The sequence below is a fragment of the Drosophila sulfurigaster genome, chromosome X (assembly GCF_023558435.1).
Source record: "Drosophila sulfurigaster albostrigata strain 15112-1811.04 chromosome X, ASM2355843v2, whole genome shotgun sequence".
Classification (NCBI taxonomy): domain Eukaryota; kingdom Metazoa; phylum Arthropoda; class Insecta; order Diptera; family Drosophilidae; genus Drosophila; species Drosophila sulfurigaster.
The window spans coordinates 715,945-739,581 of NC_084885.1; the positions used below are offsets into that span (position 1 = coordinate 715,945).

At 41.8% G+C, this 23,637-nt stretch overlaps 2 protein-coding genes across 4 annotated transcripts; one reads left to right on the forward strand and one right to left on the reverse strand.

Moving 5' to 3' along the window:
* The first annotated feature begins 1,030 nt into the window (after positions 1–1,030).
* On the forward strand, positions 1,031–18,742 carry LOC133848050 (hormone receptor 4). The gene is given in 7 exon segments (XM_062283418.1): positions 1,031–2,660; positions 7,488–10,383; positions 10,476–10,624; positions 11,521–12,942; positions 13,014–13,132; positions 13,917–15,087; positions 15,149–18,742. Coding segments are annotated over 7 exon segments (7,575 nt in total). The 5' UTR covers positions 1,031–1,411; the 3' UTR covers positions 15,718–18,742.
* Positions 18,327–22,563, reverse strand: LOC133848064 (putative GPI-anchor transamidase). 3 transcript variants are annotated; one of them, XM_062283442.1, is made up of 7 exons: positions 22,406–22,563; positions 21,839–22,350; positions 21,659–21,776; positions 21,488–21,598; positions 21,269–21,429; positions 21,097–21,212; positions 18,327–18,444 (listed from the first exon to the last, which is right to left on the reverse strand). In XM_062283442.1, exons 1-6 carry the CDS (start codon positions 22,490–22,492, stop codon positions 21,122–21,124), a joined length of 1,080 nt encoding a protein of 359 aa, XP_062139426.1. In that variant the 5' UTR covers positions 22,493–22,563; the 3' UTR covers positions 18,327–18,444; positions 21,097–21,121. The 3 variants fall into 3 exon arrangements, 2 of the variants coding, with proteins under 2 accessions (XP_062139426.1, XP_062139425.1); XR_009895217.1 differs by lacking the exon at positions 18,327–18,444 and adding an exon at positions 20,105–20,693 and having other exon boundaries at positions 20,977–21,212; XM_062283441.1 differs by lacking the exon at positions 18,327–18,444 and adding an exon at positions 20,105–20,693.
* Positions 22,564–23,637: the final 1,074 nt, after the last annotated feature.

Below are 23,637 nucleotides of genomic sequence, written 5' to 3' on the forward strand. Positions count from 1 at the left end.
TCCTTTCATTTCACTTTATTTCGTTCGAATGTACGCACGTTGGCCGCGGAGCAGCAGCATCAAACAAAACAAAAACCCAAAAGCGACAACGGCAACAGCAACAGCAACAGTAACAGTAACGAGGAAAACAACACTCGGCGCGAAAGCGACTCTTCGTCGTCGTCGTCGTCGTCGTCATCGCCTGCTGTCCGTTGTCTGCTGTTTGTTGTGTGTTATTATACGGAAGAGACAACGACAACGACAACAACAATAAACGATAACACGCATCTCATAATATTTGTTGTGATTTTGGATATTTCGCATTTCGGATTTATTTATTTTTTTGTGGATTTTTTTGGTAGTGAATATTTTTGTTTTTTGTTGTGAATTGCATTACTTTTTGTCGTTGTCGGCGAGTCAAAGAAACAAAGAAACAAACAAACAATCCAACAAACAACAACATCGTATCGCGTACTTTCTGCGGCTGCAAAACAGTTTAACGGTACATATAAAAATCGAATGCGAATTCGGATATCGCCAAAATGCCATCAACAATAAAAGCAACATGAATGCTAAATACAAATCTTACAAAATACAACATAATACAGAATATACAGAAAACACACACAAAATCATCATACAATCAATCAAGATAACAAAAACAACAACAACAACAACAACAATTCCAAATGCACTCTCGTCGTGAGTGTGTGTATTTGTGTCTGTGCGTGTGTGTGCAAAATTCTTAACGGTTAACGGATTTACGCAGTCAGCTATGCAAGCGATCTAATTGCTGTCCTCTTCCCTCTCACACATACACAGACACACACGCACTTACACACAAACTCACCTTGTGGATGGCGAGAGAGCAAAGTGCATTCATCTCATATACCATTTTACTCAGTGTGCATTTCATACCAAAAACAAAAAAAAATAAGTGAGCGAGATAAAAGGATATGTGTATGTGTGTGCGTCGGCTTTTGCTTGTGTGTGTTGTGTATGCGCCAATTCATTTTATTCTTTTTTTTTTCGTTTTTGTTTTTCTTTTAGTTCATTTTTTTTTGCATTTGCTCAGTTTATTCAACTGTTGTTGTGTCTCTTCGACGACTCTCTGCTGTTGGGTCTCTCTTTCTGCGTGCGTGTGTGTGTGCGTGTGTGTGTTATCGATACAAAACTATCGATTGATCGATTAGTGATCTCAGTCAACAACAGCAACAACGAAGTAAAGACAGAAAATATTCAATTCGAATCAATGTGCTGCCAGCATGCGTCATAACTATTGGCGCCAACGATTCCCAGCGCCAGCCATGGCACCAACCTAACTGCAACTGCAACTGCAACTGCAACAGCAACAGCCACAGAAATTGCAGCTGCGTCTGCAACATCAGAAGTGAAGAAGAACGGCGAAGCTATCGCAAGCAAAGCAAGTCAAATGAATGTGAATCAAGCAGCAGCGCTGAGTCTGGAGCCAAAGGTGACAGCTGCTGCTGCTGCTGCTGCTGCTGTTGCTGCCTCTTCTGCTGTGCTGGTGGCCGATGCTGCAGCAACGGCAGCCAATGTAACTGCAACTGCAGCAGCCAAGTCCAGTGTCGAGGCCAAGCAGAATGGTCAGCATTCGACGCACGAGGAGACAACGCCGAGGGGCATCAATGGTCACCACAGCAACAAGAGCAACAGCAACAATAACTGCAACATCAATAGCAACATCAACAATAACAACAATAGTCGAAGAAGCAGCATCGATGACGATGAGCAACTCAACAGCGACAACGACCACAATGTTGCTGGCAAGGACGCCGGCAGCAGCAGCAAGTTAACCATCATCAAGACACCGCTAAACAAAACGTTGCTCAAGAAATGCAGCAACAACAGCAATAGCAACAGCAACAGCAATAGCAATGGTAACCTGCCGCATGCTGCTGCACTCAACAACAGCAACACCAGCAGCGTTGTCGTCGTCGCTGGCGTAGTCAACGTCAACGTCGACGCCGACGCTGACGCTGACGGAGACGCCGACGTCGACGCAGATGCCGACGTTGATGGCGATGCCGATGCTGATGCCGATGTCGATGCTGAGGCGGACGACGCATTGAGTTTTGGCTGCGATTCCGGTTTCCAAAGCGGAAATAACAATGAACAAGAACAATTTATGAATGATAATCATCATCATCATCATCATTACCATCATCATTATCACCATCATGGCGAGCGCGAAGGCGATCACGATAACGATAACTCAAATGCGAATGCGAACTCAAACGCGAACGATAACGATAATAGCAACGATGTTGACGCTGCCACTGCCACTGCCGCTGCGTCTGCGCTTGCAACACCAACAGCAATGGCAGCAGCGGCAGCTGCAACAGCCGCAACATCCTGCTCAACGTCCGAACATGTTGCAGCCGAACAGCAGCAGCAGCAGCAGGCGGAACAGCCACACCAACAGCAGCAACATGACTTTCTTGTGAAAGGGGCAACAGCAACATCTCCTTGCACGGCGGCAACCAAGGCAGCAGCACAAAATGCTTGCACTCAAAAGTGCAGCAAGTGCAATTCTCACAACAACAACAGCAGCAACAACAACAATAATAACAATAACAGTAATAACAACAACAACAACATTCATTACAACAACTACAATAATTATTATAAGAAAAAATCTCGTATGCCGCCCATTTGCAGTTAGTATTTTGATTCGTTCTGTTCATCATATTCATATTTATCGTATCATAATCAAACGCCCAACCCCGCCCCCCACCGCCCCATCCGCAACCAAACACACACACACACACACATGCTCCAAACACTCCCCAGCAAAAAACAAAATAACCAAAAAAGAAAGCAAGTGACAAATGAAATGCGCGCAAAAAATGAAAACAATGAGACAACAATTGAAACGATAATTGGCAATAGCAACAATCGATTATTCGATACACACAAAAATCCAAAAATCAATAGAAAAAAATTGAATATTCATTTTGTCGTTTGTGCCAAGCTCTGCCGCGATGTGGCAAGTGCGGCATGCACCTCTTACAGATCCTAAATGCTTACCACGAGTACAACCACAACCACAACCACAACCTCAACCTCAACACCAAAACCAACTACTCCAAAAACATCCTCAACAAGAACTACAAACATAGCAGCAACCAAAACAAAGCAAGCAATTGCAACAAGTATATCAACAACAAATTACCAAACCCAACTTGAAACAGAAAAACTGAAACTCAAACTAAATCGAAATCAAACTCTAAATCAAAACAAACAGAAAAAGAAAAAGAAAAACAAACAATTTTCCAATCGGCACACAAAATTCTTACGCATTCTTTTGCAATCCAAATTCAAGAAACGAATCGGCAACAACAAAATTATGACATCCATAGGTAAATTTGTAAAAACATAAAAAAAAAAGAAAAACAGAAAATTATAAAACCAAATCATTACTAACACCACTTGGCTTGAATCTTAACCTATGATAAACTGCACCTACCTGCTATTCTATAATTATGTAGTGTATGTTATATCTTCAATTAATATATAATTGACCTTTAATAACTTTATTTCGACGAAGAACTTTATTCGAAGTCAGTTAGCCATTGCAATATATCAATCATTACCAAAATATATTTCCTACCGAATTTGATAGGTCTTTAATCTGTTGTTAGTTATTTACGTTCAATTCTAGTTTGAAATTTCTTACATGCTTTATCTAAAAAATAGAGATCGCATTTCTTTACAATTCTAAATTCAACCGAAAGAGATTTGTTATCAATAAAGAAAAAGTAATCAATAAAAAAAAAAACTTCGAGATAGTAAAGGAAAATATAAATGGATAATTTGATTTAGTAACGAAAAACAATCATCAAATTACAGATAGCTTTTGTATTTTATGACAAATTTTTAAAATATAGTATGAACAAATCTTTTGATATATTTTTGTATTTTTCGGTATTCATATTATAATTTAATAATAATGCTGCACTGTAAATAAATATCCGAAGAAAAGCTTTTGCTATATTTTAGTATTTTTGTCGGTATATTAATTTGGTATATTTCAACAACAATGCCGCACTTTAAATCAATATACGAAATCAAACTTTTGATATCTTTTAGTATTTTGTTAGTATATTAATTCGGTATAATTTACTGAATATACTGCACTATAAATCAATATACGAAATAAAGCTATTACAATACTTTAGTATTTTTGGTATATTAATTTGGTATATTTTAGTAATCATACCGTACTGCCAATTAATACTCGAAATAAAGCTTTTACTATATTTTAATATAGTAATAGTATAGTACGCTCAGTAGCTTTCTTGTCTTAAATGAAAATTTACAATACCAAACTGAGATAACAATTAGGAAAACAAAATATCGAAATACATTAGGCGCAGATATCATACTGTCTATCTATATAGTAGTAAATCGATATCACATTTCTTTAAAGCATATTCTAGAGTGTTTTCTGAGAGATTTGTTAATTGTGTTCGAGGGAAGCTCAAGAGTGCTGTGGCAGTTGCAGTGGCAATGGCAGTGACAGAGAGAGTGCGGGGTTGTAGAGAGTTGCAGTTGTAATTTTGCAGTTAGGAAACTTTAGCAACAATTGGGAAGCTTTAATTGTGTTCTTGTTTAGGCGTCGCAGGTGCGTGTGCAAGCGACATGAGCAACAGCTGTGCGTGTGTGTGTGGGTGTTGTTGATGTTGACTGTTGCTACCACGCGCCAACACAGCCACAGAAACAATAGCAACAGCAACAGCAAGAGAGCTACAGATACAGATACAGATACAAATACAGATATACGCAGCACACGCATTGAGTTTTTATTGTTTAGAATAATCTTGCGCTTGATAATGAAAATAGGTCAAATTTTAAAAATACACACACAAACGCGACATTGTCGATGGCGGCGTCGTCGGCGTCGTTGTCGATTGCTGTTGCTGTTGCTGTTGCTGCTTGCTCGGCAAATGATCGTGGCATGCGTAGCGACGACATTAGATAGATACACACAAGCGAACGAAGATAGCGAGAGGGAGAGGGAACTGAGAGGGAGGGAGTGAGGGAGAGTTGGGCCAACGCACCACATCTAAAGAGCGTCACTAATTTAGCGAGAGAGACAGAGAGAGAGAGAGAGAGAGAGAGTGAGAGTGAGTGAGTTGGCGAGCGAACGATCGCTATATTTTTCAGTTGGCGATCGAAAGTTTAGCTCCCTTCTCCTCCTCCTTCTCCTCCTCCCCCTTCTCCCCCTTCTGCTCCTACTACTGCTGCTTGCAACAGCTTGCAACACATGCGCTTATCTTCACACAGAGAAATGCTGATAGCGTTCTACCCCCCGCGTTCCACTTGGTTCCGATCGCATCGCATCGCTTTGCGTCCATTTGTTTGTCGTTTAATTTTGACCCATTTCGAGCAGAGTTGATGTCTCTTTTGTCGCGCGAAGACAAGCGAATGATCAGCGAGTAGCTAATTAGCCGGCATGCCCCAACGCGCACACACACACACACTTATCACACACATTGATACGTCAGCAAACACAACCAGTTTGTGCTTAGCTCTTTTTGTGGGGAAGTAAATGCAAATTTTGTTTTGGCCATTTGACCAGCAGCAGCAGCAGCAACAAAAAAAAAAACAAAAAAACTTCCGCAAAACGCAAAGCAGCAAAAAATGGCAGCAACAACAACACACTAAACTGATCGATTATTATGTGTCTGATTCACCTGGCGATCAGTAGGCGCCGAACAATAGAAATAACTCCAACTGAAGCTTAAGTTATGACTGCTTTCAAAAACTCTTTAATTTCGCGAATTCGATAGCTTAACAATCGATAATTCAATGACTTACTGACTCATTTTGCAGCTTTGATCGATAACTCGACGCAGATCAGTGATTGTTTGTAGTCCAGTTTCTCTCTCGCTCTCTATCTCTCTCTGTAGGATATGCGAAAATGTTAATTCGAATCTAATCGAGATTGAAATTGAAAATTCTAAGCGCCAAATCAAGTTTGACAAGTTAACATCCATGCGAAACGATTAACTGACTAACTAACTGTCGCAACAAAGTCATGGCCATGGGAATCGTAGTATTGCCAACTCCCCAAGAAAAACCTATCTTCTCTCAAGATAAACGTAAAAATAAATAACGTTGCTGTTCCGAAATATTTTGATCAAAATCCGTATAGAATGGGTCATAAGGCAGAAATATAACGGTTTGATGCCAACACGAAATGCAAATAATATGTAGGCAGAAGAACGCGTTTCCGAACCCATAAAATATACTATATAGTATATTTTTTTGATTAGTGTCAGCAGGCGAGACAATCTCGAACATTTTGTATTCTATAATATATTTTGAATAGCAGAATATCAATGTACTAAATAAATATTTCGGTATTTTTTTGGTCTATTTTGTATATTGATATACGAACTAAAGTATTTTGGTATTTTTCTTTGCATATTTTGCATTCTATTATACATTTTGAATAGTATATTGGAAATAGTACAGTGGAAATAAATCTTTTGGCACATTTTACTATTGTTTGTCGCAATATTAATTTGGTACATATATGTGAACAATAATATCGCACTGGAAATTAATATATGAAATAAAGCATTTGGCTTAATTTAGTATTTTTCCGGTATTCATTTGGTATGTTTTACCGTTTAAATATACCGCTCTTCAAATCAATATGCGAAATAAAGCTTTTGTTATATTCTAGTATTTTTGTCGGTATATTAATTTGGTATGTTATACCAAATATACCGCACTGTAAATCAATGCGAAATACAGAATTTCGCAAATTTGTGTATTTCTGTCAGTATATTAATTAAATATACCGCACTTTAAATCAATATCAGGAAATAAGCGTTAGAAATTATAAAACCGGATTATAAATCAATATGTGAATTAAGCTTTTGGTATATTTCAGTATCTTGGGGTTATATTAATTTGGTATATTTTAACAATAATACCGCTCAGTAAAAAATGTATAATATTAAACTCTTTGCTCAGATAGATTAGATATTTCTTGACAGATTTTTATGTATTTTGTTCATAGACGTGATAAAATATGATTGATTTTATATATACATACACATATATATTTTTAAGTCTCAAAAAATAGTTGATGCATATTTATTAAAATCATATACTCAAATGAATATCAGTTTCATAAACATTGAAAGAACCAAGGAAAATAATCTGTACATTTTTAATTGCAATGCAGCTTTTGGCTTTAAAAAATACTTCTTACTTTACGCTGTCAGACAATATTTATGAGGAAAACAAAAAACAAGATGATGATAGCAATTAAACATTGTTAGAGATTTAAAAATTGATTGATTATTGTCATATTATTTTCAAATGTTAACAATTGCATCTACAGCAAGCAGAGCAGAGATAGCAACTTGTTTTGGCTGCTGAAGAGCAGATGAGTAAAGATGTGATTATTGTTAGACTAACGTATTGCGTATACGCACGGTGTGCGCTTGTGCTTGTTACCATTGCAGGAATTATGACACTGAGCCGTGGCCCGTACAGCGAGCTCGATAAAATGAGCCTTTTTCAAGACCTCAAACTCAAGCGGCGCAAAATTGATTCAAGATGCAGCAGTGACGGCGAATCGATAGCAGACACATCCACCTCGTCGCCGGATCTTTTGGCGCCGATGTCGCCGAAGCTTTGCGACAGCGGCACGGCAACAATGCCGCTGCCATTGCCGCTGCCACTGCCGCTGCCGTTGCCGTTGCCGTTGCCACTGCCGATGCCGCTGTCGCTGGCATTGCCGCTGCCAGCGCTGCCATCGGTGACGGTGACAGTGACAACGGCAGCATCCACATCTGCGGCAGCAGCAGCCGCCGTCTCCACATCATCTTCGTCATCAGCATCAGCATCAGCATCGTCATCGGCATCGTCAACAGCAGCAGCATCAGCGACGACGCCGTCGTCGTCCTGCCCGAGCAGCAGCATCACGATAACCCCAACAGCAGCAGCAGCCACGACGGCAACATCAACAGCTGCAACAGCAGCGACTGCAACAGCAACTACAACCACAAAGCATCAACAGACTGAAATTCATTCATCGAGCAACGCGATCAGCGCAGCAGCTGCCTCGACGGTAATGTCGCCGCCGCCGTCAGCGATGACGCCGCCTTTGGCGCTCGACAACGCGGCGGCGGCGGCAACAGTTGCTGGCGGTGCGGCAGGATCGCGTGGCACGCCAACACCGCCGCACAACAATGGCGGCGCCTCGAGCTCCAGCAACGGCAGCAGTCGGGCCTCGCCCGATTCGCTCGAGGAGAAGCCGTCGACAACAACGGGTCGCAACAGCAACAGCAACAGCAATGGGCTGCTCAGTAGCAGTAGCAACAGCAATAGCAAGGTTAACAGCAGCAACAACAATAATAATGCTGGCGGCAATCTGAGCGTGATCAGGAGCGTGAAGGAGGAACGCATTCAGGCGTCGCCCACCAAAATGCTCGTCTATCTGCAGCATCAGCAGCAGCAGCGGCATGAGCGAGAGCAGCGAGAACGTTCCAGAGAACGAGAGCGAGAGCGGGAAAGAGAACGAGAACGAGAACGAGATCGAGATCGAGAAAGGGAACGCGAGCTGGTGGAGCGGGAGCAGGCGACGACGGGACATGTGACGGTGCTGGTGACGCCGTCGCGCATCAAGGCCGAGCCGCCGCCCTCCGCCTCGCCCTCGTCCACAACACAGCGCGAAAGGGAGCGTGAAAGAGATCGAGAACGAGAGCGAGAGCGAGAGCGAGAACAGCAATCGCTGGGAAGTTCGAGTTCGATCAGCTCGTCGCAGCAACATCTGAGTCGAGGAAGTCCGCCGTCTCCGATGGCGTCGCATCATGGCCATGGCTACGGCCATCCGCATGCTGGCCATCTGCATGGCCACGGCCATGGACACGGACACGGGCACGGACACGGACATGGCCATGGACACGGACATGGGATGGCGCCGTCGGCGATTGTGCAAACACATCATCTGCATCAGCAGCTGACGCAGCCGCTGACGTTGCGGAAAAACAGTCCGCCGCAGGAGCTGCAATTGCCGCAGCTCTCGATGCAGTCAATGCAGCAGTTCAATCTGCACCATCTGCTTGGTCAGCAGCAGCAGCAACAACAGCAGCAGCAGCAACAACAACAACAACAACAGCAGCAACAGTCGCCGCAGCATTTGCAACAACATTCGCCGCATTCGCTGATTCGCGTCAAAAAGGAACCAACAACAACAGGCGGAGGAGGAGGCAGCGGAGGTGGCGGTGGCGGTGTTGGTGTCGGTATCGGTGTCGGTGGTCAGGCACAGCGACACCTCTCGCCGCATCATCATCAGCAGCACCAGCAGCAACAGCAACAGCAACAACAACAACAGCAGCAGCAGCAGCAACAACACCATCAACAGCAACAACAGCAACAGCAGCAGCAACAACACCTCCAACAGCAGCAACAGTCGCTGATGCACTCGGCCACTCTGCAATCGCTGCGTCCCTCGAGTCGCGATGCAGCCATACTGTTTCGCGTGAAGAGCGAGGTGCAACAACAGGTGGCTGTGGCAGCAGCAGCCGCATCCTCTGGCCTGCCACCTCATCTGATGCAGCCATCCGCTGCAGCTGCGGCGGCGGCAGCGGCTGCTCAGCGCATGGTCTGCTTCAGCAATGCGCGCATCAACGGCGTCAAGCCGGAGGTGATTGGCGGTCCCCTCTGCCCCTCGCCGCATCCATCGTCATCGTCGTCCTCGTCGCAGCTGTCGCCGCAGACGCCGTCACAGACGCCGCCCCGGGGCACGCCCACCGTCATCATGGGCGAGAGTTGTGGGGTGCGCACCATGGTCTGGGGCTACGAGCCACCGCCGCCCACAGCCGGACAGCAACAGCAGCAACAGCAGCAGCAGCAGCAGCAACAACAGCAGCAGCAGCAGCAACACCAGCAACAGCAGCAACATCAGCAGCAGCAGCAACAGCAGCAGCAACATTGCCTGCAGACCGCATCGTCGCCATCAACGGGCTCCATAACGCCGACACACACGCCGGGTCCGGTGGGTCCGGTGGCACCGCAGAACAACGAGGAGGCAGCCCAGCTGCTGCTCTCGCTGGGCCAGACACGCATCCAGGACATGCGACCGCGCCCACATCAGTTCCGCACACCGCACGCCCTCAACATGGAGCGTCTGTGGGCCGGCGACTACTCGCAGCTGCCGCCGGGGCAATTGCAGGCGCTCAACCTGAGTGCCCAGCAGCAGTGGGGCAGCTCGAACTCGAACTCGAACTCCAGCGGCAGCGGACGCTCCTTGGAGGCGTCGCACGAACCCACGGATGAGGACGATCAGCCGCTAGTCTGCATGATCTGTGAGGATAAGGCCACAGGTCTGCACTACGGCATCATCACATGCGAGGGGTAAGTCCAAGTCGTAGTCACACCTCATCCTTTCATCCTTTACTCCTTTGCTAACACATGTTTCCCATTCTGCTGTTCTTCCCTCTCTGCAGCTGCAAGGGATTCTTCAAGCGCACCGTGCAGAATCGTCGCGTCTACACGTGTGTCGCCGATGGCACCTGCGAGATAACCAAAGCACAGCGTAACCGTTGTCAGTATTGTCGATTTAAGAAATGCATCGAGCAGGGCATGGTGCTGCAAGGTCAGTATACTCTTCCTCTTCAGCTCTTCAACTTTTCATTTGAACACAATTTGAATCGAAGCAAACTGGCTTCAATTCCTGACATCTATGCTCCTTTATATAATATCTGGTTTGTATTGTACTTAAGAAAGCCACGATCGACTATTCTCGCAAAACAATGCGTATCTTTAAATATACCAAATGAATATACTGGAAAAATACTAAAAATATACCAAAAGGTTAAACTTGTACTTGTTCAATCTCGAAAATATAGCGAATTATATTGGAATGTTTGTGCTTCTTTAACATCGAAAATATACTGAAGGCTATACTTGGTATACTTGTACTTCTTCGTCTTCTTATCAAGCAAAAAAAGAAATAAGAAAGCTACACTCGAGTCTTCTCGACTGGGATATACCCGCTACCCATTTTCTATAAAAGCAAAATCATGTGGTATTATTCTTAAAATATACCAAATTAAAATATGTACTTGACAAATATTAAAATATTACGATGGCTATATTCGGTATATTGATATATTTGTACGTGTTCACTGGAAAAATACTGAAATATACATAAGTCTATATCTAGTATATCGATATACTGCCATCTGCCTGTTACATACATTTCCCTCAAGCAAAAATAAAGAATATCCTTCTACGCTGACATTTAGTGCGAGATATCAAAGCAAAAACTACATAAAATCCAGATCGAATGGAGAACTTGTACAATTGAAAAAGAAAGCAACTAAAGAAAATGCTTCGTGAGCTAAATTTTCGTTTTTAACTATTTCGAGATGTGTTCATATCTAATGTGCATTTGCTCATGCCAGAGTTTGAAAAGCGATCGAATACTTTCATCAGCCAGTGTACACAACTAATTTCAAGAAATTCCTCTCATTTTTCGATCCCTGTCAGCCGTGCGGGAGGATCGCATGCCAGGTGGACGCAACAGTGGAGCCGTCTATAATCTGTACAAGGTGAAGTACAAGAAGCACAAGAAGACCAACCAGAAGCAGCAGCAGCAACAACAGCAGCAGCAGCAACAGCAGCAGCAACAACAGCAGCAACAGCAGCAGCAGCAACAACAACAGCAACAATTGCTGTCGCCCATCCATCATCATCATCCAGCAGCGGGACACGGTCATCCATCGCAGTTATCGCCGCATCATCTGCTCTCGCCGCAGCAGCAACAGTTGGCGGCAGCCGTTGCTGCTGCACAGCATCAGCACCAGCAATCGAAGTTGCTGGCGGCGGGGCATGCGGCAGCAGGGGATCTGAAGCCAATGTTTCTGGGTCCCGTGCTCAAGGCGGAGCATTTGCAGGCGCCGCCAATGCACAGTCCAGCCCAGCAACAGCAACAGCAACATCAGCAGCAGCAGCAACAGCAGCAGCAGCAATCGTCGCCGCATCTGTCGTTGTCCTCCCCGCATCACGTGGCACCACCAACAGCCAGCCAACAACAGCAGCAACAGCAGCAGCAACATCATAACCATCACCAGCAACAGCAGCAGCAGCAGCAGCAACAACAGCAGCAGCAGCAACAGGCGTCGCTGCCCGCGCATCTGATGAATGGCACCATACTGAAGACTGCACTGACCAATCCCAGCGAAATAGTCCATCTGCGACATCGACTCGACTCGGCGGTCAGCTCATCGAAGGACAGACAGATCTCTTATGAGCACGCGCTCTCCATGATCCAAACGCTGATCGATTGCGATGCCATGGAAGACATTGCCACGTTGCCGCACTTCAGCGAGTTCCTCGAGGACAAATCGGAGATTAGCGAGAAGCTCTGCAACATTGGCGACTCCATTGTGCACAAGCTGGTGTCGTGGACCAAAAAGTTGCCCTTCTATTTGGAGATACCTGTCGAAATCCATACCAAACTGCTCACCGACAAATGGCACGAGATACTCATCCTTACCACGGCTGCCTACCAAGCGTTGCACGGCAAACGCTCCTCCAGTGGAGCTGGCGGTGGCGGTGGCGGTGGCGTTGGCAATACAACGACCGCTACGGCATCGAGTCCCGGCGGCAACATCAACAGTAACAGCAACAGACACGGCTCACCAGCACCGACATCGACGCCAACGACACAGCTGCCGATGACGCTGCACAAGGATGATCCCGAGTTTGTCAGCGAGGTCAACTCGCATCTGAGTACCCTGCAGACCTGCCTTACCACCCTCATGGGCCAGCCCATTGCCATGGAGCAGCTGAAGCTCGATGTTGGCCACATGGTCGACAAGATGACCCAGATCACGATCATGTTTCGTCGCATCAAGCTCAAGATGGAGGAGTATGTCTGTCTCAAGGTTTACATATTGCTGAACAAAGGTACGTTCTCTCTCTCTCTCTCCCTCTTTATCTGGTTATTCACTAATCTCTCTTTATTTTTCCCTCAGCAGAAGTGGAACTGGAAAGCATACAGGAGCGTTACATTCAGGTGCTGCGCTCCTATCTCCAGAGCTCTTCGCCACAGAATCCCCAGGCGCGACTCAGCGAGCTGCTCTCCCACATACCCGAGGTAAGTGTGACCAACCAGTGGAGGCAGCTTGTAATCAAATCACTCTATAGATCAATCATTAACTAATGCTTTGATTCATTTAGTCAACCACAACCACAACCATTGAGTCTATCAATCAAACATTCATCTGAATTCCTGCATTTCAATTGCACTCACTATTAACTGGCATCAATCATTTAAGCACATTCGAGTTATGCTCAATCAAGCCAACTTCTCAATCGTCTAATCGAGCAAATGTCAATCAAGCAAGTAGACAACACTAATTCAAGCAATCAATCAAAACAGCAGCCAATCATTAACTCGTATAGACAATCAATCATCCAACCGAAGACTAAATAAATGAAGTAAACATAAAAATTTGAATCAATCACAAATTAATTTGATGCATTACACAAATTAGTCAAATAACTCAACATCAGTCAATCATTCAATCACACTCGAGTTATGCTCAATCACTTCACTAATGCAACACCTCTGTTTTTGAGTAAACAAATAAATCAAATCGCTAATTTCTCAATCGTCCAATCGCGCTAACTTCAATGGAGCAAGTGGACAACCATTAACTCATATAGGCAATCAATCATCCAACCTAAGGGTAAATGAATGAAGTAAACAATGAAATTTTAATCAATCAATAAGTCAATCAATCAAAAAAAAAACAAATCAATATAAATAATTGAACATCATTCAATCAATGATTGAAGTCTGTCATTAATTTTCTACAATACCCTTAAGCGACACTTTACTGAATCAATCATTTAATCAATCAAACGTTTGATTTCAGATTCAAGCGGCAGCCAGTTTGTTGTTGGAGAGTAAAATGTTTTACGTGCCCTTCGTGCTCAACTCGGCGAGCATAAGGTAGCAAATGCTTGAGCACGGCCTGTTGCCAGCCACTAACCACCAGCCGCTGCCAGCCAACAAGCAACAGCAGCGTCAACAGCAGAACGACCCACAGCAGCAGCAGCAGCAACACTTGACTCCGCGACGCAAATCGAGGATACATCAACAACAACAACAACAACAACAGTTGCAGGCGCAGGCGCAGGTTGCTTTGCTGCTCGATTTGCCAAAGATAAAGATTGAAATTGGGACAACAGAGCAACAGCAACTGCAGCAACCATTATTGCTGCCGGCGGCAACAGCAACAGCAACCACAACAACAACAGCAGCAACATCGTCCGCATCGTCGTCGTCCTCATCGATTTTGAAGAATTCGCTGCTGAGCGGCGCGGCAGCAACATTGGCAACACTAACAGCTGCTGCCGATCAAATAGCGCGCAACTCGGCGACAGCAACAACAATCGATGGAGTCAACAACAATAAGAATACCAGCAGCAGCAGCAACTGCAGTAGCACAGCAGCAATGGTGCAGGAGGCATCAAGTAACAACAGCAACAATAACGGCAGCAGCAACAACAGCTTAGAAGAGAGCAAAAGACTTGAACATCAACAGCAACATCAGCAGCAACAACAACAACAACAACAGTATACATCAATTCTACAAACGGCCTTAATGTCACAACGTCCAATGGCAGCTGCCACATCAACAGTAACAGCCACAGCAACATCACCGATAGTAGCAACATCATCAACGAGCGCAACCAGAGCAACAACAACGATAATGACGACTGCAACAACAACAACGCCACCGCCAGCGCATGTGCTCAAAACGGCGGTGACATTGGCCAGTCTAAGTGAGATAGCAACAGCACGACAGCAGCAGCAACAGTTGCTGGCGATGCAGCAACAGCAACACAAACTGCCTAGAAGAATAATCAATTTGACAAGCAACACTGCCACAGGCCCAGGAGCAATAACGATCACTGCCAAACCAATGCCAAAGGCCTTGGAGTTGCGGCAACGCAACAGCAACAGCAACTGCAACAACAGCAACATCGACAACAATAGCAACAACTGTTCGAGTTCGTGTCAGAGTCAGAGTCAGGCGAATGGTAAGCAGCACAATGTGTGATCCATGTGATTCAGAAGCTAATGTTCCATACCAATTGCTAGCAGCAGCAGCAGCAGCAACAACAACAACATCGCTGCCCAATGGCAACTGTTGTCACGTGCCGGCGACAACAACCAGCACGGCGACAATACATACGCAGACGGATGACATGTTGCTGGCAACGAGCGATGCTGCAACAGCAATAGCAGAAACAGCAACGACTGTCACACCGACTTCATTAACAATGCGCCCAGCAATGCAACAACAACAGCAACCACAACAACAATGGAATGCCGTGTCGACGACGACGACGGCGACGACACAGATACAAGCACAGCCACAACATCAACCAGCAACAATACCACATACCACAACAACAACAACAACAACAGCAACAACCACAGCACCACACAACAGCAACAATAACAACAACAACCACAACCACAACAACAACAATAATAATAATAGCAACAACAACAACAACATGATTAGTAATAATAATAATTATAGAAATATAAATAATTATAATGCCGCTGCCGCTGCCACGCCCATGCGCCCGCCTACGCGCACGCCCGTGACCTCAGCTTCTGTTACTGTAGTTGTGTTCAAAACAATGTTACCTGATGACTGAATTATTTTAGAATCGTACACTTAAAGCATGTTTTTTATTATCATTATTATCGATTTACCGATTACCAATTACCAATTACCAATTACCGATTACCAATTACCGATTACCAACTACCAATTATCAGCTATCAATTAACAATTATTACTACATGCATAACAAATGTAGAAAGAGAGTTTAAGCGAAAGAACGATAGAGAAAGAGAGAGAGGGAGAGGATGCGAATTCGCATTATTCGATATATGTATTTCATTTTTTTTTTTTTTTGTCGTTTATTCAAATAAGTTTCGTCACACGCAAATTGTTAGAAACCTAACCTACAAAAATGTATAGCCTAAAATCTAAAGCTGTAACCTAACCTAGAAACTAGCACAGTCTGCATACTTCACACACCCACACACACACATAAACTCATACACACACGCACTCATGCTGAACCGAACAAACCAAGCTGAGAACACAAGACTGCAACAGAGAGAAAGAGAGAGAGAGAGAAACAGGAAAATGAAATTGAAATGAAATGGAATGGAACAGAGTTTGGCTCAATTCGGTTCGGTTTGATTTTGAGAGCTAAATTCCTGTGGTTTTAAACGGCATTAAACGCAGATGTGTTTTTTAACTAAATCAATTATGCTTTTACTACTATATTCTTTTAAAAACACACACACACATACATACATACACGCTAACATTTTAGTACAGACATATATACATAAATAACAAATTATATAAACTTTTTTTTGTATTTGATATTTGATATTGTCTGCAAATTTTAAAAGAGAAACGAAAAGCAAATGTAAGAAAAAGTAAAAAGAGAAAATACAAAAAACCTAAGTTAAGTGTTAACATGTATCATAATAATGAGATCAGTTAAGATGAGTTAAGTGCAAGTGCGAGCGAGAGCGAGAGAGAAAGAGAGAGAGCGAAAGAGTAGCCACATATACACATACACACACACACACACATATACTCTTACCCACTCACACGAACACAAACACACAGCTAAAGAATAATGCGCATTGTTGAGTGCAAAGATAATTGCAAAATGTTTTTTTTTATATACATATATATACAAGAAATAAAAATTATATATTATAATTAAATATATATACACAGATCTGAATAGCATATACATTGTGTTGTATGTATACAAAAGGAAAAGCAAACCACATAAAGAATATACACACACATACACATATATGTATATATAATACAAATAGATATATATATATTATATACATATAGAAACTGTAGTCGTATTTAGCTAGTTTTTACTGTATTCGTTCTAAGTACTTTTTGTAGAGAAATTCACACACACCTACACACACACACATACACATAGGCTGCAGGCGAAAAATGGGCCAAGGGGAGGGAGGAAATAAAGGGCGCTGGGCTGGTGTGAGCTTATCGATATGCAATGTTATCGATAACACAGAATGCGTAATTTCTACTTTAAATTATTACAATGGCATATTATGTAATGTTAGGTTAATAAACTGCAACACACACACACACACACACACTACTACATATATACAAATTTAACTCACACGCATACGCCCATATACACACACACACACAGACACACCACACATACTAAAATACATTTAATAATAAGCATTAAATACGCATAATATTAATGAAGATGAAATCGATCGAGAAATGAGAAATATGCATACAAGTTTTACATCTGTTTGTATGTTTGTATGTATGTGTATACACTTAAAAACAAAACAAAAGAAACTAATTATAGTTATTCATTTATATACTATACCATACTATATATATAAATATATATATATATATATATGCATACATATATATATATTTATATATATATACATATATATATATATATATATATGTATCTCTATTTTTTATTATTATTATTATTATTACGATTACGATTATGATTACGATGATCTATACATACATATATATATACGTGGTATATATATGTAGGTACTTGTGTGTATATGTGCCTATATACATACACATACTAAACACATATAATTACGCATAGTACATACAAATTACATTATATATAATCATGTACACACACATACATATGCATATTGTACGTATGTATCGAGATATATACATATATACAACTGTGTATATCCTCTTTTTTATCGCGATCGCGTCGAATCGACGAAATACCCTCAAATACGCCCCACGTAATTGGGGGCTTCATCGATTGGCGATTGTTATCGATATCGTCGCACTACCATTTATTGTAAATGTATTAATTTTGTTGATTTTTTTGCTGTCTGTATACATTTTTTTTAACAACATTTTTAATAAATGTAATTCTTAAATATTTTCATTTTTATTTGCTCCTTTTTTTCCCTGCCCTGCCCCATGCCCCTTGTCCCAACACAACCCAGAACCCGAAAACGAAAACGAACCCACAAAGGTCCTCAACACTGCAATTGGAATGTGCGCCGAATGCTTAAGAATGTCCTTGGAAAGTTCCAGATTGGCTTTGGCTCAGTGCACAATCGAACGAAAATGTTGCATACTTTTAGGAGAGATTTCCATTGCACCAGCTAACATTATCCCCAAAACGTTGATAGCTCTTGAAATGGACCACGACAATATTCGTATGAAGCACACACTTGAAACGATATCAAAATTGGTTTCCTATCACACATACATATGGTACATTATTTATTCATTAGCATACAAATTGTTTAGAAAATGCTGATTTCTTTGCCATCGAGTCTTTAATCTGTAAAAATTAAGGAGAATATTATGGTTATTATGATATTGAAGTAACTGACAAAACTCCTTGCTTGCCATACATTTTTCCGCCCTCACACACATCCACATCCACAAACTGAAACACACACACACATACAAAAATACTATATAGTAGAGAACCAGATGATGGACAGAGAAAGATACCGAAAAAGTCAAATGAGAACATAATGCGTAATCTATGTAGCTAAGAAAAGTTTAAAGCAAGAGTCTGACATGAAATTGCCTTCAAGTTGTTTTCAAGATTTTCCGTAGAGTGTGTTTTTTTTTTTACAGAAGAAAAAATACGAAAATGAGAAAAAAACAAAATGAAAAATAGGAAAGAATTAATATTGAAAGTTCGTATAAAGGACACAGCATAAAATATAGGCATAAGTACTTAAGGATATGTAGCAAATGTCATGAAAATGAATAAGAAACATAAGAGAAAAAGAAAAGAAATTATAAACAAAAAAGAATATAACAATCTAGCAACTTTTATAAGGCATAGCAAAGACATCTGGAGAAGAAAAAGAAAACATAATGGACATAAAGATAATGATAATGATAATGATAATGATCGTGATTAAAGACGATGATACCATATTTTTGCACTGCGTGTTATCAAATAAGTGTTAGGCATTAAATCGTAACTATATTGCATTGCATTGCATTTGAGCTAGAAATGGACAAGAAGAAGAAGGCTTCTCTGGTAAATCCATTCTATATATCGTATATATAGCTTAGCATCCCGTTATATCCAGCTCTAAACCACATATACTACAATACATGCATATAAACATATTTATATACAGAATATATACATACGTAGGCAAGATACGAGAAGAGTTGCACTGACAATGGCACCAGCAGATCCAATCTCAATCTTAATCGATAGCCGATAGACGATAGTCGATAGCCGATAAACCATTACCCCCTAAGCCTAAGCCAGACCGTAACCTTCAAAATTTGGTATCCTCTCTTCGGTTTTGCTCTAATGTCATTGTAAATAACGAGTAACGAGTAACGAGTAAGCAGTAACGAGTCACGCGCATAGAAATGCACTTTGCAAACTGGTTTATTGTTACAATTTCCCCCCGTAGCACCATCCTCTCTCATCCTGCCATCTCCTGGCATCCATAACGATTAGTTAGCTAATTTTAAAGACACGGGCAAAGTGAAGTAAGAAGAAGAAATCCATTCCAATACCCAGATGCGCACATACCAATCAAACTAACCGAAAATCGAAATGAAACGAAAAGAAAATAAATCGAAAATGTAGATGATCCTAAGTAGTACTCACTGTTCCACGGGCAGCACTCGCTAAACATGATAATGCACCACATGATATGATATTTCATACGATAAATGCTCAAGCCGACAAAGATATGTACATTGTACATATCTATATATATCTTGCATATAGAGAAATCGAGAGCTATGAACTCATTATTGAGCGTGTTATGCCAGTTGCGAGGGGGAGTAACAACTTTTTTATGGTGCTTAACTCGATCTTGAGAACAAAATCCCTTTAATACTTACATAATCGATAATCGATAAACCTAAAACTCAAACAATGGGACTGATGCAATAAAAGCTAATGAAACACATATATATACATATATATATCGATATTATCTGGCATTTTTCAACATAATTTCACACAATAACAAGAACAACAACAAAAGATTTATACATATGTATATGAAAATGAACGAAAATAATAACGATAGCAGATAATTATAATGAAAGAAGAACATGTAGATCCTTCCATACGTTAAAGAGTAATCGTCGTCCTGTGCAAGTTCTGGACGATCTCGACACGTTCAGGAAGCGAACAGCGCAAGAAATGCCATTGTTACTCTTTAAAGATGTTTTTTTTTTGTGTATACCAAATTAGCGAAAGGATGTAAACGAAAACAAAGAAAAAAAAAACCAAAAATAAAATGATGTATTAATACTGTTTTTTTTCGTGAATTCATGTGGATTCTACAAACTGTAAGAGTGCTTGTCGAATCAAACAAATTTTTCGAACTTGCCTCATACCTTTTATATAAGTATACAAGAGATATTGTATGTATGGTTTTTGTTTATTTTTAATTTTTTTAGATTTGATATGAATGTTACTTGATGGATTAGAGAGCGTTTTGATAGTAAAAAGAAAAAGAAAGACGACAAAAACAAAAGTATAATTTAAAAACAGATATATTTGATGTAATTACAATGCGGAATGCGAATGATCTGAAAGAAAACCCAAAAAAAGAATTGTTAGCAAATAGACAAATGAAGGTGACGGAAATTCAAATAGATTTTGAGAATGACGATGACGAAGTGTGAACTAAGCCCATAATTGAGAATTTTAAAGCACGATACGAGATCACAAACACAAAAAGACATACTCACACACACACACACAAGCGACACACATACACACACACATATAAATTTAATAAATTACACATGTATTAATAATAATATTAATAATAATAATATAATATAAATTAATGAAATGAAATGTATTTACGAATAAAGTTAATATTATCACATGAAATGTGTACAACATTCGACTTCATTTTCTCTCTCTCTATCTCGCTGTCTTCCTCTTTCTGTTTCTTCATCGCCATCTCAACGCAGTAATCCTTACCAAAGCTAGTCTATGTACATTCAGGTCATTTCAATAATTCAGCTGTGAACTGTGGCTCCATTATGATCTTGAACTCTTTCTTTTGCTGCACATTTGCGACATCGTTAACAAAGTCCCTGCGAATCGAGTGATTAAAGGAAATATCTTTCGGAATGACGACAACAAAACGTACTCTTCGTTGGCCAGCGTCACATTGATGCGTTCCGTGGAGACGCGAGTGGGCCGAATAGCGCCAAAGAAGTCGGTGATGGGCACCTTATGCGGATCCCGTCGATAGAGATCCTTGCGGACACCGACAGTCGAGATGCAGACGCGCTTGGGGCACACTTGCAGCTGCAACATGAACAACTTGGTTACAGGCTCCTTACAAAATACTCGAAAATTGTCTTACAAATTCGCCAATTGTTCGCTTACTAAAGGGCTGAACCTTCTCCAGAAACTCGAGTGCATAATAAGTGTAGCGATCGATCATGTAGACGCCAATCGAAGGATCCACATGATGCTGCAATGAGGCACACAAGATTAGCAATCGCTTAGTTGATGAGACTAGCGCAACACCTACCGATAGCGAATCCTCGCCGACCAGACTGCTGGCCACCGCCAGAACATTAGGTGAGGTGAACTTCTCATAGAGCGAGGCCGCCTGGCAAGTGTCCACCATAAAGAAGAGTTCGTTATAGCTGCAAGGAGATTGATAAAGTATCCACAAAAAAAACGGAGAAAAATTGGCAACTAGACGCACCGTTTCTTTTCCCACATCTGCTGAATGCCATCGGCCAACTCCTGACTGGTTATCTCTTCTGAGTCCTGGAACTTGAGAAAACCGTCACCACCATGTCCCGTCAAATAGATCAGCACATTGCTGCCTGCATCAGAGAGCAGCTTCTTGGACCGTGCCGTACCATTCTGGGTGCGTCCCGTGAGCAGACGCACAAAGTTTTCTACGGTGACCTCGTAGCCGCGATAGTCGACCTCCACATCATCGCCATACACATTGATGTGCTGGTTGGCATTGTTGTACACCTGACCTGGGCGGGGATTGCGAGCATTGCATGCCATGTCGTCGGCAATCATTAGAATGATTTGCGAGTCAGGAATGCCCAGACGCTTCACGGAACGGTAGATGGAGAGCACGTTGGCCACATGACGATAGTTGAACCAGAAGCGCGATGCATCCACCAGCACCGCCCAATTATTGGTATGCGTCGATTGCTGGGCGGCATTCACAAAGCTCTCGGGTAACGTTGTATGATCCTATTCAATAGATGATATCAATCAGCATTTGTGCATCCCTTGGCTCTCTACTTACCGCAGCGCAGCCCGCAATAAAGATTATACACAACACAATTCCTTTAAGCAGCATGTTTTGTTTTACTATCATTTTAATGTTTTGCATTTAATTTTGTGTTGCCGGCGTTGTGTGTTGTCAGCCCTGTTCCTGCTGTCAGCGCTGCCAGAGCTGTAAGAAAAACAGCTGTGCGCGCTGCCATGCATGTGACGATAATACGAGGTGGCAACGCTCGCATGTGCGAACTGTATAAAAAATGGTCATTTTTCCAATGCATTTTATGGCTATATAAATAGCATTTATGCTGGATTTCTGCCTTAAAACATGTAGTTGACAATCTCAACTAACTGTTAAAAGCACGAAATATCCATAAATCGAGCTCTAAAAGTCCTAAAAAAGCAATAGAAAAGTGCTACTGTCGGTTTGCCACAATCCAATATGGCGTAAAACAGTTCGCTGTGCATACGAAGAGAGAGAAACGAAACAAAAACAAAAGAAGAAAAAAACAGCACGTCAGCGGACAGCACTTCGTATACTTATACATGCATACGCACATATGTATGTATGTATGTATGCATACGTATGTACATACATGAAAGTTTCTGATGTGCTTGTGTATGTAAAAAATACAAAGACATTTGGCTTTTCTCATGTCGACGAGAAGCTAATGAAAATGAAACAGGCAAATGCCTAAGAAAAACTCTTCGAATTCGCCGCGAACATCTCGCAAACGCGATCATGGCGCTCTCTCTCACTCTCTCTCCATCTGTTTCTCCTGTTCTTAACGATTCTCCCTCTCTGATTCACGTGGGTTTTCATATATACACACATATGTAAATATGTATGTATGTGTGTATGCATATGGGTTTGGTTGCTCTTACTTTTTTGGGGCGAATGTACATGTATATGTACATATGTTGTGTGTATGTGTGTTTTTCACCATTTCGCGATGAGCTTGAAGCTTTACCGGAAGTTTTCTTTTCATTTTTTCATCCGTTTATTGTTGTGCATTATGCCTGCCCACTATTATTCGTATGTACGTTTATCGTCGCTTCTGCTTTGCCAACAGATTCATGGCTGATAGCTGCGTCGTGGCGTTTTGTCGGCCATTGCTTTTTCCAATTTGTATTGCCTTCAGTGTTTATATACATACATTCACACCCATGAACATGCATACACACACATATATACATACATATAACATACATGAATGTGGCTGCCAGAGCGCTTAAAGTTTCTACAACATTTATTGT

Excerpts from the sequence above, each read along its gene's own strand:
- LOC133848064 (XM_062283442.1), bottom strand. The coding sequence starts at position 22,492 with ATGCAAAACATTAAAATGATAGTAAAACAAAACATGCTGCTTAAAGGA. Across the intron at positions 21,599-21,658 it reads TCGGCGAGGATTCGCTATCG|CATCATGTGGATCCTTCGAT; the intron begins GTAGGTGTTGCG and ends GCCTCATTGCAG. Across the intron at positions 21,430-21,487 it reads AGCGAACAATTGGCGAATTT|CTGCAAGTGTGCCCCAAGCG; the intron begins GTAAGACAATTT and ends TTCATGTTGCAG.